The sequence below is a fragment of the Poeciliopsis prolifica genome, unplaced genomic scaffold (genome assembly GCF_027474105.1).
Source record: "Poeciliopsis prolifica strain line A6 unplaced genomic scaffold, Auburn_PproV2 SCAFFOLD003, whole genome shotgun sequence".
Classification (NCBI taxonomy): domain Eukaryota; kingdom Metazoa; phylum Chordata; class Actinopteri; order Cyprinodontiformes; family Poeciliidae; genus Poeciliopsis; species Poeciliopsis prolifica.
The window spans coordinates 6786590-6814154 of record NW_026562378.1 but is presented as its reverse complement, the minus strand read 5'-3'; the positions used below and the strand labels follow the sequence as shown (position 1 = coordinate 6814154).

At 41.1% G+C, this 27565-nt stretch overlaps 1 protein-coding gene across 21 annotated transcripts in view; it reads left to right on the top strand.

Moving 5' to 3' along the window:
* The first annotated feature begins 9258 nt into the window (after positions 1-9258).
* The window catches only part of cast (calpastatin), a 35419-nt gene continuing 17112 nt past the window's right edge, over positions 9259-27565 (top strand). For 2 of the 21 annotated variants that reach the window (XM_055021037.1, XM_055021018.1), the window contains exons 1-2: positions 9264-9380; positions 11189-11275. In XM_055021037.1, coding sequence (XP_054877012.1) covers positions 9333-9380; positions 11189-11275 — 135 coding nt within the window. In that variant the 5' untranslated portion in view covers positions 9264-9332. Of the gene's footprint in view, positions 9381-9989; positions 10143-11188; positions 11276-16392; positions 16537-22824; positions 23123-27565 lie in introns of those variants that run through there. The other 19 variants (XM_055021071.1, XM_055021027.1, XM_055021054.1 and 16 more) reach the window with 14 other exon arrangements.

Genomic DNA, 27565 nt, shown 5'->3' with positions numbered 1-27565 from the left:
ATGTTTTGGGTGTGTTCATGATCATCACCACTGAAGCCGGATGCGCTGCAGCATCTGCCTCACGTGCATTTTTCGTCCGCGCGCGGCCGTCATGTTGTAATCAGGGGTCGTTCACGCGTGTCTGAGCTTTTTTTCCGCCTGTTGTCTGCACTGAACAGGCGGATTGCGCTTCGAGGAGCTCTGTGAGGCAGATCCCGCCGCCTGTCTGTCCTCAGGCGTCAGGAAAAGCTTCAGCACCCCGGACAGCTCCTCCTTCCCGCCGTGAAACCCAGCCGGACGTCGAAAGGAGGGCCCTCAGGGGCCCAACTTTGAAATAAAACAGCCGGCATGCATACCGTTCCTGATCTTGCTATAGTGCTGTGAGTTAGATGCAGTGCGTCACATTAATCCACTCTTTTGTTTGTAGGTTTCTGCGCGTGAATCAAATCTGCGTAATGAAGTAGAGATGGATGATAACAAATACTGCTGCAGAACTGAAGACGTTTTCAAGCTTTATGTAACAGTGACCCTCTATAGATTCAATTGTGATTTATTTTATTTATTTATTTATGGTGGTGCAACACATAGTAGCGAACACCTGTTGTTCAGGTAAAAATGTTTGGTTTGCATTTGTGGTCAATATTTGGCACACAGACCTACAATTGAATTTCTTTTTGGAAATGAAATCAAGCTTGAACAATGACTATCAGATGACAGTCAAAGGGAAAGAATCTTAAGAAATTTATTTTTAATTTGAAAGCTTTATTTTCTTTTGTTTTAACCTATCACAAAGTATATATATATATATATAGTTACGTTTGACAAAAATGCCAGTGTGAAGTCACAATATATTACAAATGGTTGTGAATATTTTTGTGAGGCGTTCTACGTAGCACACGTGTCTCCTGCTCATGCAGTTTACTATTTCCCCACTACAAGATCACTTCAGAGGTGACATGGTCAGGATCATAAATGTTTTTTTTTTTTATGGATATTGTTTTATATTTAGTTGTGGAAAATTGAACCCAGGAAAGACCCATGACTCACACAAAACACACACACCACACACTCACACAATGAGTTTTGTTTGCTAATATCTAGAGGGAATATAAGAGCCAACTTAAGTGCAGTGATATAATCGTGGTAATAAATGACTTCTGGTAGTGCGGTCTGTAATCTGAGCTGCACATCCAGGGAGGTTTACTGTGAGAAGAAGGGAGAACAAAACAGCAAAACCAAACAAAAACGTGTGTATGATTTAAATGTAACACAACCAAGCCATACGAACATATTCAAATAAAAACATTACTGATGAAACCCCCACAAAAACTAAGAAAGTGCTTTAGAATAAAGCGCACGCAGTCACTACAAACCACGTTGTTCTCCGATGACACACCGGGCACCATATGAAATGAAGGCAAGCAGAGGAAGTGAGAATTAAACACAAAGAAGCGAACGTAAAAAGGAACGAGCAAGTTGATGGCCTGGTCACTGTCCAGAAAATGTTGCTCGTTCAAAACCAGACCTTTTCTGACATGCAGACTGCAGCTTAAAAAACTCTGATAAACAGTTTCCCCCCTATAGATTCTCAATTAGCTTTAGATCTTTATTTGGGTCTTTTACTCAAGAGCATAATCTTATGCCCTTCCATCATAGCTCTGCCTATGATGGATGTTCCTTTGTAGCAGGATTGCCATCCTGCTACAAAGTAAATATTTGCCTCCTCCTCATGTTTTAGCAATCCAACTGTTTTTCTCTTTTTGTTACTTTGTCTTGTACTCTGTTTGTCCATCACCTCTGATCCGATTCCTTGTTCTTCCTGATGAGTAGCATCTCCACAGCAGCATACAGTCACCAATCACAATTTTTCTGCATGTAGATGAACTGTTCATGGTGCTCATGCGGTTCATATATCATGCCACACATAGCAAGTAGGCTAACATTTTTGGCATCTTTTCTTATCTTTGCAGTGGAGCAAAAATGATCTTTTTTGTTTCGATTTTTGGTTTAATCTGATCAGAGATTAAACCAAAAAATTTTAAAACAACAGATTGTTTTAAAATTACTTGATAAAATTATGCAGAATCCTAAAAAACAAAACAAAAACAACAAAACAAATGCATCAAACTCGGTGGTTGCAAGTTTCAGGAGGATGGAAACTTTTGCGAGCCGAAATAGCTGTTTTCTGTGACATGTCACGATCTTTAAAGTTTTATACTAATTTTACCGATCAAAAAATGATGCAAATAGCTGGATTAATGAGATAACACTGTGTTACAAAAAAAAACATTATGTTTTGGAAGTTGTCTTATGTTTTTTTCAACTGATTCGGGACTATTTTGAATCCAAAAAATGACATCTATTTGTATCAATCAGGCCAAGTTTTTATTTTAATTTGATTTAGAGAAATCTGATCTTCTGACTAAATTGATGACGTAAACAGTTAATTTCCGTTAACATTTCTCATTAAAACATGTTGTAGGAGAAAAATTTTCTAATAGAGTACATTAGTTAAATGTCACAAACTTGGATTTCTGTAGATTGACTAACAAACAGTGATAAGGAGAAGTACATGTAAATTGAAGATCACGTCTTACTTGTGCTGAACTCTGACTCTTTTCCATCCTGGTTCCTGCTCTGCACTCACTGATCCCAGATTCTCAGGATCCAGATGTGAGAACAAGTCATGCATTTTGATGCTCATGTTGCATCCACAGTTCAGAAAGTTGATCTGATTGAGCAGAACCAATGCAACTTTTGGATTCAGAACATCAAAATGACCCTAAAACAGCTGAGAAACCCCAGACATTTTTTTAGTTGTTAACCAGTGTAATAAGTCTGTTGAACAGCTTTCTTTTCAGAAAAGGCCATTATTACACAGTAAGCCCTCTCATTTAACCATCTCGTCAAACTGCGACAACTGCAGATGGAAACAGTGTGTCAACGGTTTTAAACGAGTGCAATGATCCAGAGACCACGGCTTGAATGAAGGGATGGCTGTGATTTTTCACCCTCCTCGAAACTACGGAGGCCTCAACAGTCACAGCAAAGAAACAGCGTCAACCCGTAACAATGGAGCACGACGCTAGTGCTGCTGCTGCAGTAATGGACACTCCAGTTTTCATTTTAATGAGGTGTGGCTTCTCCATAGAGTGAGTTGTTAGTCATTACCTTTGGTCATCTGGTCGTGTACAAACAGGTTCGCAGCACATCGGCTGTATAATCCATCTTTCCCTAGCAACGACTGTTTGCTCTCACCCAGACTCTCACTCATGCACACAGAAACACTGAGGAGGGGGAACAAAAAAACCCCCAAACACACGGGGTCAGTTTATGAGAAGCTGATATTGTTACAGATCAGTGAATCTTTGTTCATACTGATTCCCTGAATTCGGCGTCTTTACGTCTAAACTGGGCCTGAGCAGAGGGGAGATGTCAACAGAGATGGGTGAGATCATTCTTCTTTCACACGCACCCCCCCCCACAAACACACACACACACACACACACATCACTCACATCAGGCGACTCCAGAGGTCGAGCTGTGCGTCTCGAGCTAATTATTTTTCCAGGTGCACCGAATCGCCTCGCGATAGGGAGCTTTTAGTAGCAGCGTGACGCAGGTGAAGACGTGGAAGGAGGAGAGCTGACTCAGCGCATGCTATCTCAAATGAAATCAATTAGGTATGGCGAATTGATCATTTCTGCATCCCTGCTTGTCTCCTGCATCGTGAGCTGTTGCAGTATTCAGCGTGATGTAAATGCAACTCAAATCATTTTGAGCGACTGTAAGCAAACAATTAACACTGGAATCAATCACAAAGGTTCAGGATCTGCTCCAGTCGTTCGCATGATGACAATTTTCAGGCAGCCTTCCACAAATGTCATCTGATATCACCTCATGGTGTAAAATGTCATTCTGGGGTCAGATAGATCTGCTTCGTATTGACAATGATGCACCGAGGATTGATCTGGGGCGGGCGGAGGTCTGAATGCTTATCGGGCGGTACGACATTTTGAATTCACTCTGAACTGTGTGGTTTTGGACAGCGCCAGCTGCTGCCCTTTTGTCTGTCTGTCCTCTGCCCAGCTGTCTTTGTTTTACATCCCAGACTTTCGTTGCGTCCCTTACAGCGCCATCTCACAGGTTCTTCAATGTTTTTTTTTTTTTTTTTTGTTAAACTATGTGTGCCAGTGACTGACTGGACTCATCTGACCTCTGACCCGACAATAATGTCTTAAATATTAGGAGTAACCTCAGACTTTAAAGCTCCTACTGAACTGTTCCCATCTAAAAGCCTCTTGAACACAGTGCTGACTCAAGGCTACCAACACGTAGGGCTGATAAGACTGTGATCTTTCCAAAAATAAGCAAAACAGGACATTCTGTTAAAGCCTGTGGCATTATTGCTACATGTGAAACTTTTGTTTGTGCGAACTCCTTAAAAGTCCAGGTCAGCCGACTGAGTCGTGTTTTGTTCAAGACTTCCAGGCCGTGAATTCAATTCAAGCTCAAGCTCCAACCGGATACATCCAAATACTGTTTTGTTTCAAATTCCACCTGATGTCAAAGTTTTCTTCAAGAGTCCTACAATCGCTAAGGCTGCACTGATAAACAGTTTAGGCTCTCTCAGCCTGTGTGATGGTACTGCACCGTTTCAGTATGTTGATGAAATCCTCATCTGCAGCCAAGCTGCTGTTGAGTGGACAAAATACATTGAAACATTTACAGGCTTTTGGACACAAAGTGAATTTGTCAAATTTGCAATTTCTGCAGGAAAGTGTTACATTTTCAGGATATTTTATCACTGCTGAGGGATACTTAGTATCCCTCAGCTGCTGTATCCCTCACTGGGGGGGATACAGACTTAGACTTAGACTAGACTTAGACTTGACTTTATTGATCCCTTGGGAAGACTCCCTCAGGAAATTATAGTTTTATAGTGTTGTATTGGGGATATTCCCAATATTCCCAAAATATTGGGAATATTTTGAACTGGGGTTCAAAATGTTCCCATGCCCACCACTAAGAAACATCTTTTGCCATCAGATTGCAGAAATTTAATTCCCAATTACTCTGAGGAGCCCAGTCATTTAGCAAACACCTGGGGAAACTGCGCATCTGCAGAGTTCATGATACAAACTACTTTTTAGCGCAACGCTGTTAAAAAAAAAAAAAAAAAAAAAACGCAGGTAAAATTGCTGTTGAAGGGTTAATAGAGGAGCGGTGTGATGACGTCCCGAAGGCGGAGTTTCAGAAGGGCAGGAGTCAAATTTATTTTAAGTTATGTTTGGTACATCCAGAATTTTCACAACTGAACGTAACATAGTTACTGGATCATGCTATGAAATGGCTCTATGTGCCTGGAAGATCCATAATACTGCCCTTTAAGTACTACTAACATGCAGCGTGTTCAGTGGTGAGCATTGATGTCTCACAGCTAAATGAATCTGGATTCAAATCTTATCGGGCAATTGACAACCTCTTTGTTTATTACAACAAATAATGACCTAAAATTCAGCTTCCCAGAAAAGACAGACTGCACAAGACCAAGATATTTAATAATTAAGTGCCACAATATACGTATCCGCATGGCCTAGAAAATCATGGAGATGATGAGAGAGTCACTGACACCCTCTGCAGGAAGGATAGGATATGGTTATTTCTGAAAGACAGTGTATTGGACAAAGGTGTCAAAGCCACAGGAATAACGACAGGATGAAGTTTAGTTGGAGATTCACAAGGTGAGGACAGGGAGTCAGCTTCAAACAACAAAAGACAGAGATGTCCAGGAAACGAGCTGCAACTCTCACATCTGCTCCTGAAACAGAGATGATGTTAGAAAAAACAATTTAGATCCGATCTTAATTCACTGCTCGGTTGTCCAAAGTTTTGTTTTTCAGGAGAAATAATTGTTTTTCTTTTCATTTGAAGATCAACGTCCAAAAATTTAGAGGAAGAGTAAATACTTTCTAGATGAATGAATTAACATTTTACCTCATTTCTGTGCATCAGGGAGCAACACAAACCTAGATTTTATAAATCCACCACTTAATAGTTAATGCATAATATATCCAATAAATAGATAAAAAGTACATGAAAATAAGATAAAACATGAACTAAACATAAATTCTAAAATCTCATTAAACACTTTACATCCTTTAGTTGTTGTAAGGGGTGTGGATATTTGACTGCATGCTCCTGTTTTCCCACATTGCTGGATAGTAAACATGACGTTAAATGTGGTTCTTTAAGTAAAATGTAAAGTGTCGATGGGCAGTGAGTATTTAGGGAACCACGCCATCTGCTGAGGTTGGTCAACTTTGTCTCATCGGCTACCAGGATAATGTGAAGCACCTCAAGCTGCCCTCTGCTGACCAGCTTTACGGAGATGCTGATTTCCTTTCCCAGCAGGAGGACAGCTCTTGCTTTCTGCATTATCACTGGGCTTGACTGGTTGGTAAACTCAAAAAAAAGATGAGAGATATCAGAGGCAACAATGAAGATCAAAGCAAACCGAGTCAGTGAGCCTGGTCTAAAAATATTAACACACACTGGAAAGAAAATTTCAACCAATAATCAAAACATCTCAGAAATGCAAGTATCACATTGCTGGTGTTTCTGCTGTTGGTACAAGCTATAAAGTCTCCTTAGGGCCTCGCTAAATTTTAGAGCAGATAGTTTTCAGAAGCCTTCGGTTCCAGTTTTGCTCAGCAGAGGGCAGCATTGTGCTTCGATTGCTGATCGGAAACAAAGCCATCAACTGGTGAGTCAACTTTTCCCCTTGTTGTGGGTTGTGTGTGTGTCACCAAATTGGTGTCCAAAGAAAGCCCATCCAGCTAGTGAAACAACAATTTGTTTAATTTGACTAAAATATGAACCGAAATACTGAGTACAAGTAGTTAATTTCATCAATCAGTTGAACAAGTTTTCATATATTTCACCAATTTTCAACCAAATATCTGACAAGAAGGTCGCAATCTGCGTCACAGACATGTCTGATAAGGCATCATAAAGTGAAAACAAGAGTCTGCAAGCTGCAAAACTGGACAGACTTGAGAATGAGATTCCCTGCAGCATTCAGCTCCTCTGGAGAGAGTGGCTGTCTACATTCATGCCAGCCCTTGCATGAAGGGCTGGCATGACACATTGCTTGATGAATGAGAATGAGCTTGGTGAATTAAGGCGGCGATGGCTCGGACTTGGGGCTCCAGGGTACGGATCCAAGGGCCCAGCCGGGCCCCTGGGAGTACCTGGACCCGCCCTGCCTGGTGCCAGCTCCCTGGCACCCGAGGAACAGGGCGTACCCCAAGACCATACTCAAAATACAGAGGTCCTGGATCTCGGACTTGGGGCTCCAGGATACGGTTCCAAGGGCCCAGCCGGGCCCCTGGGAGTACCTGGGCCCGCCCCTACCTGGTGAAGGATGTCTGGTTGGTCGTAAACAAGACTGTCAAACTGGTGTGGTTTAAATTGCCTTTTCTCTAAATATAATCAAGGTTCATTTTCCAAATGCTTTCCAGATCCAAATTCCGCCCGCAATTAGTAAACCTGCCCCTAAAGCTGCTCCAATTCCTATAGTCACATGCTTTAGAAATTTGCTCGATTCTTTTTTCTTGTCTTGATTTGCTTTCATTTCTGCCTCGTTGATTTCCTTCACCTCCTTCTGTTTTGCCATCTGCAACTCTTTCTTGACTATCGTCACTTCTTTTCCTAAATTGTCTATCTGACTTTCCAGCTGCAGCATTGTGTCTATGATTTCAATTGTTCTATCAATTCTAAGTTTTAAACTTACACTGGCCTCTTCCAACATTTTGTGAATTAGTTCAATTTTTCTCATTTTGTCTTTGTCCATATATATCAATTTGGAGTCCAGCTGCTGCAGTTTGTGTATGTCATACAATGTGTGTATGAAGTCTTGAATTATAGTTTCCATATGAAAATCGCATCTGAATGGTGATTTGAAGCCCTTGTGCTATTTTCAGCTGAATGTTGTGTTGATTTTAAAATGAATTTCAAAGATGCCATCAATTAACTTGTCCAACTTTCTATCTATTTTCATCTCCTTTTCTTCATCCATCTGTGGTTTTTTGGTCATGTCCTTCTCCTCCTTTTCTCTCTCTGTCTGAGTATCTTTCATCAGTTTCATACCGCTTTCTGTACATTTTGATCTGGTGGTCAAGCTTTTCTAATTTTTGCTTGGCCTTCAGTGCTCTATTGAGTCTCAAATTTAAACTTAAATTGCCCTCTTCAATTAATGTCTCTAACACTTCAATTTTTGTAATTGAATTCTCGTCCATCACGGTGATGTCCAGCTGGTGCAGTTTATCAATGTCCTCTGCTGCTCTCCAGATTATTGCATGAACTACATCGTCATCACTAGCCATTATGTTTCCAGCTTCCAAGATGAATCTTATATCATTCATATAATCATTTAACTTATCCAGCTGTGTATTCATTTCCCTCAAGATCTCTGAGTTGTTCTCCATTTCCGTCGTAGTTTGTCTGTTTGAACACGAGACTGGAATGTTTGAACTCTTCACTGACTAAATGTGTCTTGTGATGAGCTTATGTTCAAGAATGCAGAGTTGTGATGTAATACAGAAAAGCGTGATGTCACAAATTGATGTCACAGCCTCAGTAGATCAAAGGGCAAACTCATCAAGTTTGAATGAAAACATATTTATTTTTACATATTTTTTAATGAACCAAAATTTATCTACAGCAACTTAGACCAGCTGTAAAGTTGTGTATGCGTGATTTTGGTCATGGTTTTAAGGAAATGTTAACAGATATATCGATATTGCGTTGAAGAAATCTCGAAACTTAACACCTGTTTTTCCAAGAGCTCCATCTTTTCTGTCCTCTTTCGTTTCTCTGCTCTCTGAAAAATATCTGGTTCATTCTCATTAGCGTCTCATTACCACACCCTGCTGAAGCAGACGTCAGCAGCCGGCCAGAAGGTGGCGCTGGTCTGGTCCATGTGGAGGAGCTGTGTCCGTTTCCTGTCGAGCCTCTGCAGCAGGAGCTCAGAAAGTATCTGAACACTAAAGGTAGAGAGAGCCACTGCACGCTGACACACACACACACACGCACACACACACACACACACGCACCACCCCCCACCACCACACACACACACACACGCACACACACGCGCACGGACACACACCATCATGCTGAATCATCTTTGGGTTTACCATTTTCTGCAAGCATTCCTAAAAACCCTCATTTTTCCCCCCCACCATGCAGCGGGAGGGGCAGTTCGGCTCAACTGGGTCCGAACTCACGCAGTGAGACAAGTCGGGACACAAAGGGAGCCGGAGAAGGTTTATCCATCCTGGTCTGCAAAGATGCCACATAAGAGGAGAAGCCACGGCCATCAGAAAAACACCAAGGAGGTACGTTTGATCTTTGCTTTTCATAATAAGCTCAGAAAGAGCCGAACAACGCAATCTCCACGGTGGCATACAGGATTTTTTTGGGGGCACTTTTGGACCTGATTCATCCTCTGCATGCAGGAGTGACTGAATGTCTCGCTGATACTAACAACAAACTTGCTTCCTGTCCACTTAGAGAGGCATGATCACTGCTTCTGGAACGCTTATGGCAACTATTAAGGCGACTGTGGTTGTGTGGCAGAGTTGTCGTGCAATCGGAAGGTTGTAGGTTCGATTCCAGCTTCGTCCTGCCATATGTCGATGTGCCTCTGGGCAAGGCACTTAACCCTAAATTGCCTACTGGTCTGCGTATCGGTGTATGAATGGGTGAATGTGACTCTAGTGTAAAGCGCTTTGAGTGGTCAAAATGACTGGAAAAGCGCTATATAAGTTCAGTCCATTTACCATTTTGGCTTTTCATTTTCAAAAACAAAACAAAACAAAACAAAAAACGCGTTCACTGGGTGGAGCAGGTCGGTGTGTGTGGCTCCGATAAGGAGCCCGAAATTCCTTCGAAAGTTGTGAAACTTTCTGCACCCATTGAGTCAGAGAAAGGAAGCGTTGCAGAGCAGACAGTGTGCGACAAGGTGCAGTCTGCAGGGAGTGGCGCGGCTTTCGGGGAGGCTCGACATAAACCAGGATTTGTTTCCGAGAGCGCAGGAACAGAAGCGCAGACTTCAGCTTTGGTCCCTCATGGCGTACGCTGCGTACTGGATGACTCTTGTAAGTACACCAGTTGTTGTCTCATAGTCTCTCTCTCTCTCTCTAATGATTTTCCGTGCCTCCACCTCTCCAGACTCCCCCGCAACATCGATTTTAAAGGCAGTACATTTGAAGTAATAATTGGCACTCGTTTTGGATGCGGCGCTTCAATGCGCAAAGCCCAGCATTGTCTGAAAACGTCTCGGTTCTGCTGGGCGTGCTTCGAAACTTGACCCAAACCAGATGCAGTGTTGTAGCAGCTTTATTCTGCCATCAAGCATTATTTAAACAGGAAGGTGTGTGACTATCTGAACTGAGATAACTTTCTGAACACTGGATGTTGTTATTACGCAAGTACTGAATTTATGCCGTTAAGCGTGATCTGACGTATTTCAAATTAATACTAATGTCACTTTTAACCCCCATTTTGTTAGCCGTCCAGAAAGCAAAGTGGCCTGAGTATCCCATTGAAACAATAGAAGAATAGAATAGAATAGAAGAATAGAATAGCATTTATTGTCATTGAACAGGATTCAACGAAATTTCTATTGCAACTCCCGTGCAAAAAGTCAAAATATACAATATTAAATAAACAAACACACAATAATAATAATGTATACAACTAAAATTAACTAAAGGCACTCAACCACACCAAAGAAGAAGCAGCAGGTCCAATTATGGTAAAGTGCAGATGATGTGACAGTGCAAGTGCAGAACAATATGGCTGTGTGGGGGTGGGGGGTGTATGTGAGGTTATGATATGTGTGGGAGGGGGCGTCAGGGAGTAATGGCTCTGACGGCTGTGGGGAAGAAACTGTTTCTCAGTCTGTTTGTTGTAGTCCGTATATTCCTGAACCGCTTGCCTGATGGCAGCGGCACAAACAGTCTGTGGCAATAGGTTGAAACGGCTGCATCCTGTTTGTTGGTTTCCACTGAATTCAGACTGAACAATGATAATCATTCTGCCTCCAGAACGTTTGTTCTCATAATAACAAGCTGGTGTGTGTGTGTGTGTGTGTGTGTGTGTGTGTGTGTGTGTGTGTGTGTGTGTGTGTGTGTGTTCATAGCAAGGAAGAGCGGCCGCTCCTCATCTTGAAGTCCATCATTATAGCAAATCTTCACTCTATCCCTCTGCAGAGTCTCATTATGGCAAGGTACTGATTCCACCTCCTTCTCTTGTCTCAAACTCACAACGCTTTCATTTGCACCAGATTGATGAAATATGTTGTATCAATCTTCCAAAACTCATGAAACACAGTTCAGAGGTTTGGGGGATGTTTCAGTTTAATTGAGTGACTGAAATGAAATGCACTTCAGTGAAACTTGTAACTGCTCAACTATATTTTTGTCTGTTATGTGGATGTAATAAGTCTACACTGTGGGTAGGGTAAGGTTTTGTTGTTTTAGCTGAAAGAAATAAGGGTTTTAAACAGCTTACCATTGTGCAGTGTTCTCTAGAGCAATACAATCCAAAAGTGGGAGCAGCAGACAAAGACTGAATCATGAGAAACTCACTGTGGATTAGTGCTTGTTGTTTTATATTAACATGAAAGGTGTGTGTGTGTGTGTGTGTGTGTGTGTGTGTGTGTGTGTGTGTGTGTGTGTGTGTGTGTGTGTGTGTGTGTGTGTGTGTGTGTGTGTGTGTGTGTGTGTGTGTTTGTCTCCCTCTGCTGTATACAGTCAGGTAAGCCTGGGTTATCCATCACCTGACGATAAAGACTCTCTCTACAGATTCACACAAAGTTATTTTTCAACTAATTTTTCTTCTGGAGACGTTCAAGTCTTTGGAATCCTCTTATTGAGAAAAATCACATTTTTATCAAGGATTTTTTTTCTGATTAAATGAATTTTTTTTCTGTGTCTTATAATAAACTTTTCATGTTTTAGGTCGGTTAGGATGACCAACATTATTTCTACTTTCTACTTATTAGTCTTATTCTAAGACTAATAATCTTATTCTTTTATTCTAAGACTAATAATCTTATTCTTTTATTCTAAGACTAATAATCTCATTCTTTTATTCTAAGACTAATAAGGTGTATTTTACTACTTTCTTATATTCAGAAGTTTACACTGAGATTAATTTGGCATTGAATCATTTGTGGAAAACCAGATGATGATGGGGACGCTTAGGAAGCTTTCTGATTAGCTTAAAGTATTTTGATTTGATAGAGGCACACCTGGTCATATACTTTTGAGCAACTCAAAGTCAATGTTTCATTGTGTGACATCATGGGAAAATCTAAAAGACATCAGCCCAGAAAACCAAGTCTGATTTATTGTTATTACAATTTCTAAATACGTGGAGTTGCCACAATAATCTGTCCAAACAATGATGTTAAAGAATAGACACTGTGGTATTGTCCAGCCTGTGTATTGTTCAGAGAGTAGACCGTTTTGGGTTTGAACTGTGCAGATCAACCCCAGATCAAATTCAAAAGCCTTTTGAAGAATCTGCCCAAAGTTGATCATTCACAATCAAACAAGTCCTGTATCAGCTGAAAGGCCCCCAAGGGAGGAAGAAGCTTTTAATGCAAGAGCAAAACAAAAAGGGACAATTGCAGTCCGGAAACAAACTCACAGAAAACAGCAGAGACTGAAACTGAAGTTTGCAGTCTCTGCCCGAGAACTGCTTTGACGCAAAGCGATGCTGACAGCGTGTGATGTTGGATTTAATTACGGCTGACAGAACAACTCTTTTTAAGGAGGTAGAGTGACATCAGCTGCTATGTCTTTGTTAACGTTTTCACATGAATTCGCTTTAAGGGCGAACAATTAAGACGAGTTTTACTAAGTGTGTGCAGACTAGAAAATCTGAATTCTCATTTATTTTGATGTGAGATTCACTTTCAACGTGCAAACGCACTCTGAGCGTCCTATGATCGCTTTCTAAGTAATCTGGTGTTTTTAGTTTGATTTATTTCAGTTTCCAGTTTTATTTTTAGACCTCTTCCATGTCTGCTGCTTTTTTTTTTTATTCCACGCATAAACATTTCAGATAATTAAACAAATGTTGTTTTTTCAGATATAAATACAGTTTTTAAATTCAGCTTTTTTTTAATGCAACCAAGGAAATGGTCTGGACTAACCTGGCCCAATGATAAAAATGTATCACCGCCAGTCCGCCTCTGAAATTATGAATTATCTATAATTGGCCACCTTGTTTTGAAAACTTAGTTTGATTTCAACTGGCCTGATTACTTCAAGATCTGTATAATCAATGACTGACGACACGAATTGGGATAAATGATCTGCTTCAATCTAAAGAAATTCAACAGATGATGAAAAATTACAAATGAACCCATGAACTTTGGCTAATGGTGGCTCAACCGCCTATTAGGTTTCGGGGCCAATTGCTTTTTCCACGTCCGTCAGGGTTGGTGTGGAAATCATAAGCTGCTTCTTGTATCTCTTCAGCTCATATCTCTGTTAAAGTTTGTTTTGAGGATTTGAGACTTGTTCGTGTCATGAAAACAGAAAACACAAGAAATGTGCAAGGGTGCAAATACTTTTTCACAGCATGTGGGCGTGTTGCTCAGTTTGTAAATGAATTACAGCGGGTGAGTTGCAGTGGCTGTACAGCGGTGTGGCTCTAAATATAAAGAGGAATTAGCAGCAGGGTCCAGTTACATATACCACACTATATATTTAACTAAGACACAGTTTCTGGTTTACCTCAGTGGCTGTATTTATACATTTTTTTACATTTGCCTGCTGAAAAAACAAACAAACAAAACCCCCCAAAACATTCATTTCAGTGCAGATGTTAAAAGGAAACTGCATTCACTGAACTTTCAGATAAAGCTCTGCTGATTTCTATCTAAATAGCTGTTTGGGAGGCTGCAGCGGAAAACATAAATTTCCCATGGTGCACCAGCTTGTTTGGCAAGTTCATTTATCTGCGGTGTTTTATGCAGCCGTAGGTGTGCCTGCCTGACCGGGACCGTGCCAGGGTTTGCTATGTGGAAGAGCCTGTATTGTTACTCTGTTCCCACATGTTTCACGTATGATCGTTTCCACGAGTGCATGTGAAGTACGTTCTGAGGTGAAGGAGCCTGAACACCTTTGGTGACTTTTATAGCTGCAGCGTGTGCCTTATAAAAGGCACACTTGTGTAACTTGATTCATATTGTGTGAACACAGTGACAAGATGGAAGAGGACTAAACTGATCTAAGTTTTTTTTTCTGCTTTAAAAAAACTGAGAAAAGTCCAACCTTTAATTTGAGTTTAAATGGACTCTTGGACTTGTGTTCATTTTGTTTCCAGAGTTCTTTATACCACACAAGTGACTGATTTATCTCTCTCTTTCAGTTCTTTATCATTATAAACAGACGATTGTTCTTTTTTGGTTTTCATTCTTTGTACTTTCATCATTTCTAATATGTTTCTCTAGTGGTTTAGGGTGTCTGTTTTCCACCTCATCCGTAAGGCATCTGTGTTACACTTGACTGCATAAAAAGTGCTCTAAAAATACTTTTATTCTTTACACATGAACTCAACATAACCAACCGAGTAATTGGTTTCCCAATTTTTATGACCAAACAGTCCAGGATTAATTGAAGTGAAACAAAGTAGGATTTGTGGAAATAATGATATTAATTATTATTATTATTATTATTGCTAAGTACGGTGGAGGGTTTGTGATGCTGTGGGCTTGTTCCTTCACCTCGCTGGACTGCGTGGATTTAGAATAAAAATCTGGTTGCCTCTGCCAGAAAATTGAACATAATGTTGTTAGTGGATTTTATTGGTTAATGATCCAAAAGAGCTGATCGATCCAACTCAAAAATGAGTCACCAGGCCCAAATGACCCAGGAGAGAGTGACTGTGAAAGGAGTAGTGGTCAAAGATCAAACATCCCTCTCTCTGAAAATTAAACCTTGTGAAACACAGAATAAGTGCTATTGGCAAGAAAAGGGCTGTTCAAAGTCTTAACAACATGCAACCAACAATTATGGTGTTGATTTTGTTAAAAATAATTGATTTATTCCACATTCCTATAACACGAGGGCAAACCATTTGCAGCCCTCATATCGGTACATTTATTCTTTAGCTGTATTAAAGTCTTATCACAAATAAGGTGATGCAATAAAGGGTGAGTGAGGGATGAGGTCATCCAAGTTCCTGAAATGCATCCCACTCCCACATGTGTGTGTTAGCAGCAGCGGACGCTCCCTGTTGTTTTTATGTCCCAATACTGATTAGTTTCCAGCAAACCTATTGTGTGTGTGTTTGAGAGGGGCAGATTTGGTGCTTATGAAGCCTTAATGATTCACCTGGTGAGACACATAAGCGAGTGCGTTGTTCTAGGCTGGTTGAAACTGGTTGTGAAACCGTTTGGTTGTCAAGAAAATGAATTGAGGTGTTCTTCGGAAAGGCTGAAAAAGCCCAAACGGCTCAGGTGTCAGACTGGATCTGTCTCGGTGATTAAATCAAAGGATTTTTAATTTTTTTTTACTGGCTCACCCCACCCATCAACTATTTAAAGAGAGACGTAAAGTTGTGGAGAAAAAAAAGCATCATAGATATGACAGAGATTGCAACTTCTACTCTTGCTCAATTTATAAATTGTAAATATAACATTAGCACAGCTAAAAAAAATCCCCAACATATTTGTTGTGATATTTCTGTGTTTTTTTCTTGCATAAGGCAAGAGGAGTATTGTAAGATTCAGGACGCTCTCTCTCGCCTTCGATCTTTGCACAACTGCAGAAAAACACTCCCTGCATTCCCAGCTGTCAAAACACGCTACTCCGCTTTGCTGCACATTGCAGCACAAAAACCTTTCTTCCCATGGCCTTTATTTTGCTCACTTAAACATCGATTACATCCAAGGGTGTAACCTTTATCGCTTCCTGCTTTTATCTTTAAGAGGTAAAACCAAGGCAGTAAAGAACAGGGTCAAAGTTCTCGGGGTTTTTCTTCTCTTTGTTTACTCTCCATGGTGATTCAGTGAGGGTGTCGGGAACATGGCACAAGTCTTTTATCCCAGTAGGAAGTGTGAACATGTGCTAATGCCATTGGTGTAATAATTGTGTCGCATAAAGATATGAAGTTTGTTTTTTCTATGTGCGTATGCCCTGGTGTGTGCGTCCAAACATGATCTGATGGGTCCTCTGGTCAGCTCTCGTCCCCTTATAGCTCAGAGAGAGTTTACACCGCTGCCCAACATCTGATCCCTCTTTACTCCTTAACCACACCTTCCAGTCGTTCTCCCCTCCCCTCTCTCTTTTCATTCGCTGCTTTCTGCCTGGCTGCTGGGAACATGCAGCAAGCAGACAGATAGGACTCGCAGGCCAACAGACAAACACACACACACGCACACACGCAGGTTGGTCTAACATGGGTCAGATATTGAGCTGGATCCGAGGCTCGCGGGACCCTGAAGCCCTGCAGGATGTGTCTGTGGAGGAGGTCTGTGCCAAATGTGTTTTATTTATTTTTGTTGTTGTTTGTGTTCTTATGCCATCTAAATGTGTCCACATGCGGTGTGTTTTGGGACTGAATTTCAAACAGCACATTTCTAATGTAATGAGCTCACAGTGCAGTTTGCGCTCTTCGTCTGGTTTGTGGTGCTTGTTGGACAAAAGGACTTATAGGGGAAACTCGGAGTCAACCCGAGTCAGACTTCACTCTCTCTCACTCTCTCTCTCTTCAGGAATGTGCGAGGCTCCCGGTTTGCCTCTGAGTTGGTGTGTGTGTGTGTGTGTGTGTGTGCTGCTCAGAGTGAGATATTCAACCAAGACAGAGACAAGGCCTGCAGTGTCCAATTCAAGCAGAAACAAACATTAAAAACTATCATGAAAATATAGTAACCATTTTAATGCTGTTCGAAAAAATAGAGAGTTGGTTGGTTGGTTTTGGCTGACGTTTCAAAAAGGGCTTGATTTCCGTTCCCCACCCAGAAACATATTCCCATATGCTTATCTAGAGCAGCAGATGAAGCAATCTGACTTGGGTGTGTATCTGCAGTAAGGTTAAATGTGTTCAACTTGTAAAATTGCATGTAGGTCAAACCTGGCAACCTCAGCCTCGTTATCTTTGGGCTCTGAACCTGGCAGCCAGGGTGACTGCATGGTGATATATCCCAGACTCGATGTCACTGACCTGTTATCAGGGTCGCTCGAGTTTGCTGTTAGGGGATTTTGTTTGCTAATGGATTAGCGGAAGAGGCCTGAGCACAGTGAGCATGAGTGTTGCAGATGGAAGATGTGTGCAGATCTCCTCCACTGAAGCTGATCCAAACAGAAGAAGACTGCAACCCTGGTCCTGGAGAGCTCCTCTCACCTGCAGGCTTTAGATGAACTCCTGATGCTCTGCAGCAATGTGCAAGCTCACAATTAACAAGAACTAGATCATCTGTGTGAAGTTCAGTTCACACGAGTTGGGGCTAAATTGATCCGTATTGATCGGCACCTAATTAACTAAAAGGAAATCGCAATCCCGCTATGAGCTTTTTTTGTCGTTCATCTCTGAATGATGCACATGTCGGTCTAATTAGAAGAATACAAACGTACACTAAGGATAATAGATCCATATTATTTACCCAAATGCCCACTTAATATCCATGTTGTAAATTAAACCAGACAAGCAAGTCTTTGCTTAAAGAAAGCAAACACTATGCACAGCCCTATACGTTTCATTTTGTCCTTGTTGTCTTGGAGCGCATGTACTGAAGTATAACTTTGTCAAATTTACAGTAAAGTCATTTGTCATTTGCAAATGGAAGTCAAAATGAAGAGTGAGGCAAAAACATGAAGACAGATTTACCTTGTCGTAAAGTCGTGACCGCAGCTCAGGACGTTGGAGTTCGTCTTGTAACTGGTGGACACAGCTGACAGCCAAGTCAGTGTACTTTAGTACTGACACTGCACAGTACCAAAGAGCTGAAAGAGAACGTCAAGACAAAGGTTGGTGGGCACAGCAAAGCCTTTTTACAAGTAAAGATCTGCAGATTTCTCAGATAGTTTACCAAATTCTGACGCGATGCCACAGTGTTCACATTACTGCTTTCTGGAATTCAGTCTCTGCTTGAACGATATCTTAGCATTTTGATTAGCTCTGTTGTGTGACACTGTTGATGGGAATGCTTCAGATTTTCTCATGAGACCTCATACAAACAACCATTTCATACCATGTTGAAAACATCTGTAAGATTTATTCTAGGAAACCACTGTGTTGTTGTTTATTCAATGTTAATATGTAATATGAAATTAGTTTAAATGAATATACTTTATTAAAGTATCTATTTAGTAGGAAGGTATAGATCAGACTTTTGAGGACAACTTGTAGATCTTTTCAAACTGATTTGATCAGGTTTTGATAAAAAAAGTAGTTTGATTCATTTCTGTTCAAGCTGAAGATACTTCAAGTTCCTGTGTCAAAGATATTTTTACCTAAACTTATTTCTAAAAAAGCAGCTGTTTTATAACAGCGAATAAAACTATGAAATATAAAACAGAGCAACTTTAAAGTTTGTTAGTCCTTCCTGTTCCTTCCTGAAGATCTGACTCTCTCTTACTCCAAGTGAAGAACAGATATCTTGCAAAAAAATTCTATTTTTCCTTTAGTGATACTGAAAACAGCTGTCATTGAGCTTCCTCTCCTCTGTAACAGACTCTACACGGAAGAGAGTTTGCAGGCATGTTCACATTTCCACTGACAGGAAGTTCAGAGCAGCCCTGCTGGGTTGACAGCAGGAACTGGTGTCATGTGCATTTTAAGTGACCTCATGTCACACCGTGTCCTTACGCTCACAGTCAAAAGTCACAAACATGACCTGTGAAGCAAGCAGGTTCTAAGCAACATCAAAATACAAATAAAGTAAAAGGAGAAATGGACCGAAAGGAGATGAGAGTCGTCAGTGCTGACGCGATGAACCAGCCTGGAGCACAACTTTAAACTCGGAGGATGTGTGCGGTTCCAGGAGAGTGAAACACAATATCAAGATAAACCCAAACATATCCAGTCCTGCCAAAGCCAGCTAGACGTAATCCTTTAATTTCCTTTAAGTTCTTCGATTTGCTGCTGTGTTTCACATCTCCATCCTGTGATGTTTCACTGCACCCCACCAGACTGGTGCTGTCAGATGTCTCCTGTTGTTGTTCGCCTGGCTTCTTCTTGACTGTTGACCTAGTTGTTATATAAAATCCACTGAGGCATACCTGAGAAAATGCCAGAGGTGTCGTCCTTTGGCACCAAACTATCTGTTTATGTGCCATGACGATGTTCGCCATGTGATGTTTGAAGAGCAGAGTTGAGAAGTAAACACCCTGCAGCCTCTCGCCTCCTGGACGTGTTAGAGGTTAATATGACAGTAATTCCTGATCTTGCAACTTGCAACGAAAATGTAAGTTTGAGTTTGACGTAATCGTTTGGCAAACTCGATTGTAATCAATCCACAGTTTGGTTATTTATAGATACATTTAAAAGCATTTCTGTCACTTGAACTTTCAAATTGTGTCATGTTGCAAGAACATGATTGGGATAAAATCTGATTTATAAACACAAAGTAATACATAAAGAAAGAAAAACAAAATGTTTTTAAAAATGTTAGGAGTGACTCAGTTTAAAAAATAACTCAAATCAGATTGAATCAATTTAGTCAGGTTCTGAACTAAACCTGACTAAAATGATCAAAACCATTCTGTTTGTTTGCTTTAAAGACACTGAATATAATTCCACTGAAGTAAATACATGAAATACGTTGAAGCACGAGTTAACAGGCCATGGCGCAATATGTGAGCGGCTAAATTTAGTGGCAGTTCATGGACGGGCAGCGGGGCAAAGGATATCCGTGGACGACAGCGAGAGTGCGGGTGCCAATGATGTAAATGATGGATGAGTGGAGAAGAGTGTTACACAATGACACTATTTCTATTTGTGCTGATGCATTAAATCAGTCCAGTGCCATGCTCTTTCCACCACACTGACTTTTGATGGATAGGGATATCGACACATTGAGGTCACGTGGATTTAAAAAGAAAAAAAAGATTTGAGCCAAATGGTAAAGTTCAGGTTTGAACATCCTGCACTGTCAGATTGTTTTCATTTAACAGCAGCTCTGAGTTAAAGGATTCTGCACCAAAACTATGTTGTCACTTTCCTGTCATGGTGGCCTAAGTCTTTTATTTGTTTGCCCTTTTTTCGTTCTTTTTTTTTTGTCAAAAGTGATTTTGAAAAGAAATTTGCTTGCTCAATTGCTTACTCATCAGAAATGCACTAATCAGTCATTCAGATATTTGAACTGGATCGCTTTTGATCAACTCTGATCAGCTGATCTGCAGGCCAAAAAATAAAACGTGTTCATCAAGCGCATGCAAAATACCGACTTTATTCAAATTGTATAAAGTCACTAACCGATAGCATGATGATACTTTTTCTCAGTTGAACAAAAATGTGATAAAACATTTCATTTCATAAATACTCAGAATTACTATTGTGCTCCTGGAACACCTGATCAAACACAGTCACAATCTTTAAATGTATTCTAATTAAAGACTCACACTTTTCACATTTGTTTGGCAGGGTGGACTTGCAACATGCTTTTGCCTTTTCCTCTTTTTTCCAAGTTTAATCACTTATCTAAATGTATTGAACCACCAAGATACTAAATGCTGTCTTTAAGAATAGTGCTAACATATTGACTGACGTGTTAATAACGTCTTTAAGAGAAAAAAAACTTACAGTTTCCAAGTGGCAGTTCTGATTGGTTGACCTCTCCGTAGTGCAGTAGGTCACTGCTTGTCAACAAACAAGCGTTACCAGGGTTTACTCCATCAGGCATGTGAGTGCTGTGTGGGGACGTTGCCTCTGTGTCTTACAGACGGGAAAGTTCGTAGGTTTTAAGCCCCGGAGAAAAGCACAGAGGCTGTGTTGTGTTTGTAGAGTCAGCAGGGCCGGAGCTGTTGGAAAAGATTTGCTCTGAGAGGGTCCTCCACAGCGGGAGAGCTTCAGATGTCTTTGTGCTCGACAAGTATTTTTAGATGAGGGAGGTCAGAGTCGATCAGGCACAAGACAACATAGTACAAGGCTGTGATTGATACGTCATCGTCCTGATTATGGTTTGTCTATGTTCAAGGTGATAATCGGAAATCTTAATCATCAGGCTGTTCTGTGCAGTGTTTGAACAAGTGTGCTCACATTCTTGTCAGATACGTTTCTGAGAAAAGTGAAGCTGCTTCTGTTAAGTCAAACATTTTGAAATGACTTAACATCAAGTCTGTGCAGACCAACACGTGTACCAGCCTCGTGTTCGTCCACAGCGACGCAGACACACTGGATACAGATGCTGGACGTTTTGCCGAACTTCTCAACTACGTAATGCCGTCTGTGACAATCTGGGTTTCATCATTTGATGTTGGACATAACTGAAGTTGAGATCACTGAGATTAGAGCGACACATTTTTATTGTTATTTATTTATTTATTTTTACAATCAAAAAGGATTGTTTGAGCACAATATGTCTTAGAATATAAAATATTCCGTATATCAATAATTTATTTGGTCAGTTTAATGGACTCTAAATCAACTTGCCGCTCACATCTGATGTGCAGTCTATAGATGCTAAAGCTAGCATGAGTTAGTGTGTCAGAGAAACACAAATTAATCACAATCAGCATCTTTTCCTGACATGGTGCATCTCTAATATAGATATCAAAAGTTCTTTTAACTAGCAAAATGTGTTATATACATATTGTTGTATTTTATCATCAACGTGAGATGATAAAATATAAATCTTTTGCAAATCCAGCACCACACACATTGAAGCTGTGATGGTAATTGCGATTAAAGAAACTGAGTCGCTCTGATCTGCTGACCCAAACACAAATCAGAAGCAAAATGAACGATAACATTAAATGAATTAAAGTATTTCATAAAATTTCTGAGCATTTATAGTTATAGCTCATGAAAAAGCTGAAGTACTTTGAACTAACATACGATCCTTCAAACACACAGCCACAAAGCGGTTCATTTATTAAAGCAGAAGTGGGAAGTCAGGAGCTTGAGGCCTCATGCTTTTATTTTTCTCCAAGTGCTGTGAGGGTTTTCAGGCAGAAGAGGGCGCCGTTCAGAAAGCTCAGCCCTTCTTTACTAGTTTGAAACTCTTCCCATGTAGATAAGGAGTAGGTTATCTGCGCTCTAAGCTATCAGCTTGTAAATTCTGTCGCGGCTCAGACCGTGAGAGTCCGCAAAGAGAAGAGGGATCACTCTGCCTCGTTTTTCTATAACCTTATATAAGTTTTGGCTTCTGTCCAGGAGTTTTTTTTTTTGTTTTTTTTGCCTCCACCCAAGATCTTCTGCAGAACATCTGACCGCCTTAACTTTTTTTAAATGTCCTCTGCTCCCAGCCTGGATCAGACACTCTTTGATAAAACCCTCCTCCTGTTCTCTCTTGTTTTGTTGCCTTTCCTCTCTGCTCAGACACACACGAACCCACTTTGTTGAAGTCTGTTGGATTCCTAAGCAGTGAGTGTATCAGACACACCCAGGCTGCCAAACAGGACTGCTTCAGCACATCCACGCTTGCCTCATCACTGCTTCAACCTTCACGTCTTCTTCCGCTTCGACCCTTCTAGTTGAAGCCACCGGTTTTTGATTTTTTTGAAACATAAACTCATACTTCACCGTTTCTCCCTGCCCCCTACACTTTTTCTGGGTTAAGCTGCTTTACTCAGTTTGTCATGCAGGGAGCAGCCAGTGGGTGGGTCAGTGTGTGTCCAACCATCCAATCCGACTGAGCCGGCTCTGCTGGCTGCCGGAGAAAAGAGGTGGAGACCTGTACTGGTTTTTTCAGGAGGGGCGGAGCAGCAAGTTTTGTATCACTGGGTGTGTGTTGCCTGTGTGTTTGTGCGTGTTTTCATTTGTGTGTGGATGGGCTGTCTGCTTGGCATGTACTGTAAGCTAAAGTGCTTCCAGAGCAACTGAACCAACAAAAGTGGAGCAATCTTGACTCAATCTCCAGCAAACTAAAGGATACACACGCAGAGTCAGATCTATGGTATGTATCTCTAACTTTCTGCGGGGCTGGTAGTGGCTGGCCGTCTGTCTGTCTGTAGAGGCTTCCGGTTAGACTGATACCTGTCAGATTGTCCTGACAGCTATTGTTGAGGCTCACACCACAGCAATTGGCAGCAGTCATACGGGAAGCAGTGATCAGCTTGGTTCAACTGGTTTCTGTGCATCAGGTTAGGAAGAAAATGACTTTAGGGAGAGTCAAGGTCAGGTTCCCTTGCTGCTGGCGCTGTTATATCTCAGGTAACACTAAAAATTGGACAGAAAAATAAAGGGAACAGAAAACTGTTTTGTTCTTATCAAATACTTATGAGTGCATCCATATCCTCATCAATATAAGTTTGTCAAATCTGACAAAAGGGGTTTGTATGCGCTCCTAGTCTATTATAGGTGCTACTTTTGATGCCTCAATAAAAATTGTCCTGTGTGGAAAACAGCAGGTGGTTCAGTCGTGAAACGTTGGGTAGTTTTGATTAAAACCGACGTGTGACGTAAAGACTTTTTACATATTTCTTCCACCTTCTTCATTGTGTGTTTCATGGTGAGTTGCCCTCTTCACACTCGGGCCTCTTTATTTATTTATTTCTCTTTAACCTGCCTACATGCATCTGGAAAGCTTCAGTAGGTCTCTTGCTGTATTTCATCTTTTGCTTAAATCCAGACGAAGATGGAAAACTAGGCATAAAACAGAGAATGTAACGTAAAGACGAGAGGCTTTCCTGAGTTTCCCCAGGCTTATATTCCCTTTGACAATGGCAAACATGAACAGTATCACATCAGAGTCTTGTACGGCAGGTTTTTTTTCATTTGCGGCATCACTCCTGAGTTTGCTCAGCTGCCTGCTGGCTCACGTCAGCTCCTCTAAAGTGAGAATGCCCCCCTTCGTTCAGATCAGTTCAAACTGGAGAGCTTGCGTCATTCCCTCCGTTTAGGGGATCCACATCATCACAAGCTGCCACTGCTATTTAAAAGCAGAGTTAGCAGCTAGCAGAGGAGTCTGTTTGTAGTGACGGGTGGGGCAAAGCATTAGTCATCAACTTTCATAGGAGGGCCGAGCTTTTATCACTGAAGTTGGGTGAGGTATCCATGTTGCTCTGCCTGTTCACTAATGACACCACGCGAAGCCGTACCCTGGTTACTAATATTTGTGCAGTTGCTGCAGTGCGAGAATGAATGACGGGGAGACCTCAAGCGTGTTGCTTCCTGTGCGCATTGAAGACTGCAGGTTTCGTGAAGCGCCCTCTTTTCCTGCTCTCTGGTCATGTGATGACTCTGCCAGCTTCTGCTGCACTGGGTGCTTCTGTTGGTCTGGCCTCCAAATCAAATCGAAGCAGAATTATTTTTGATTTCTATGACTTTTTTTCCTTTTTAATGGTTTGCGCATTAAGAGTTTCTCAATCATATTAACATAGTGTACATCATGTAGCTGATTTAGGTCATATTTCCACTTTTAGTTATATATTATTAAAAGGTTGCACGGCGCTGCTTTGCTACTGATCTGCTTAGGCGATAGAGGACGAGCTGGTTGTTTCCTTTAGTCAGTGATCTGTGGTGTTTCAGTGAGAGGATTCCTGATGTCATTTTGAGGGTCACCCAACAGGAAGTGGTGACAAGTGGCGGAGTGGGAGGAACTAAACTTTTAAGAAGTTTAGGTTTTCTTAGACGAAGAGCCTGGATGCTCTTCATCTAGGAGAAGATGAAGAGCTTGAGATGACCCGTGACAGAGATCTGAGTTTATTACGCTATCAGCTGCTCTCAGTGTAAATTGGCATTAATAAAAAACATGTGGAACATTGGATATCACACATGCAACCTGGGGTTTGACGTATGCCACCAATTTGTTGACTTTATTCACGATGCAGAGCAATAGTTTTAATTTCTAGACCCAAAAAACTTTTATGTTTTATCAGTCACAACGTCAAAACCGGTAGTCTTTGGCGGACCCGGACAAACCCGGTTTGGTGTACCAATTCTGCCGCTGGGTGACAAATGAAGCTCAATGTGACGGACACACCCAACCAATTCAACTCTGTCCTGACCAAAGATTACCTCTGACAAACATAAAGCAGCGACTGATTCTCCCTGGGGAAATGCAGAGCCTGACCGCTTCTGGTACATTATGTTGAATTATTGAGTTCTTCTCAGCCAATGATCGCTTCCAGACGTTTTTCATTCACCCCGTCCTTCTCTCCTTCTATCAAACTAATGATTCGTTGTTGGCTCATTTTCCTTCTCTTTTTTGCTCCAGCAACAAGTCTACAGTTCGGCATGTCCTCTTGTGCAGAAAGACACAATTTGGTGCTAGCCTCGTATCATTTTGGGCTTGCTAAATAAATGTTCAGGTTCGGTAGGATTTGATGAGGATTCTTTAGCAGCCAGACATTGTGAGTGTTTTTCTTTCTGGGGAAGAAAAACACTCACTGCCAGAGAGGGAATCTTGGAGCTGAACCTGACCAAAAGTCAAAATTCAAACACAACCCATATTATTTGCTTGTCACGTTTAACAAGCAAATAATGTACGAGATGTACGAGAACTGCAGGCGCTTAAATTGAATGAGTATTTTGCTGATGGGCCGTGTTCTGCATATATAAGCGGTCACAAATGTGTGCTTGTCGAAGGACAGCTTTTTGTCTCTAAGCTGCTGCAGAAGGGGAACCGTGAGGAATGTAGGAACGTAGCAGTTAAACGTCACAGCTAGCAGAAAAATTGCAATCAACAGATGAGCTTCTTCTGTCAATCTTCTTAACTTCACAATAAAAATAAGTTCCTCCCTCCCCTAAAGGTTTTAGTCTTATCTTATTTGTCTTGTGCAGATATTCATTCTTCAAATTCCTCATCATTCTGGCAGATGAGCATGTACTATATGTGAATGCAGCAGTTTCCTGTTGTTGTTTTTTTTTTACATGGGGATGAGAGAAAAAAATAAACGGCTTGTTTGGTTGGCCGCCTGCTGCAACACCAGTTTGTTTAAGTGCTGCCTTGCCTGTCTTTTGTAAACGGCACCTGAAGGAGGTGGAGTATTTGTGCAGCGCTTCCAGAAGGCAGACTCGGCCTCACGCGGAGGCTGCATTCAAGGTGTACACTGTGTTGTTAAAGCTGGCTCTGAAGCTGATCATACATGGACTCTAACTTTGCACATGCAACCAGATGCGTTCTGTTTTCACCTTTGTGAATTTTAAGTTTGCTCGTAGCATTCAGAAATCGTTGTGATGTTTGTCTTTTTGACACGTACTACATCAACCCTTCGGTGATCCTCCCCCCCCACACACACACACACACACACACACACACTGCTACCTGCCCCGTTCGTAAACGTTCCTGCATTTACAGTGCTCTCTGTTAAAAAAACGTTGAAAATAACTTTTGCGTGTCATCTCGTTTCCCGTTTTCTTTCCTATTGCTGTGAATAATCCCTGAACTTGCTACAAAAATTTTGTAAGAAACAGACTCTTTCTGGCTGAAAGTTTCAAACTTTCATTTAAAAGTTTCAAACTTTTAAATGAAGGCATTTTGATCCAGAATCGATGGCTTGCAGACTGGCAGCTTTAGTTTTGTGCACAACCAGAACCTGTGAAACAGATTACAGCTTCGTCGTCATTAGCCAGTTGCTCCAAATAGCCGTATTATTTTACTCCGAATGCTTTCAAATCTTAATTCAATCCGCAAGCAAGGATATTCATCTTTTTCTAGTGCCATACCTCTCATAGAAATTTCCACTATTCTTAGCTTTGATTGTGCACTTTGTGGACCGCTCTGACACAAATGCTTACAAAACTACAGCACTATTCATATAACTTAATCTAGATGCATTGTGTACATTCATTTACATTAATAGCACTATTTTCTACAACACAAATGGGGGGTTGATGCTCTGGGTGCTCCTGACCTCACTTCTTCCTTTATATCACTTCCTTCTCGTTCTAAACAGTCAATCTTCAAATAGTCTGATGGAAAATACAGGAAAGAGAAGTTCTAGTTGTTGTCACAACCATAACTGGACAAATATGGAGTTCCCTTTTTTCTTTCATTTCAAATTGTCGAGGATTGTCACCCTTTCACCTGCTTAGACATGGACATTCTTGCGATAAAATGAGCCATTTCTTTCAGTTTGTCACTGGGTGGAAACAAAATGTGCAACATGCAGTTCACATTCAGAGATGGGGTTGTGGCTTGTTTTTGTGTCAAAGGCAGCAGCCAACTCTCCTGAGGTGCAGCGATTTCTTAATCAGGAGTCGCAGATTGTTAAGAGTTGGTGCAACATGTTGTGGATAGTTGTGATGTTTGTCTTTTTGACACGTACTACATCAACGCTTTCAAAAATGTGGAATCTATAAAGGTGAAAGTAAAAAGAGGTGGTGTTCAAATACAGTGTTATTAAACTCTGTTATGAACAAATAAGTGGAGTATGTTGACTGGCAGGCTTGGTTA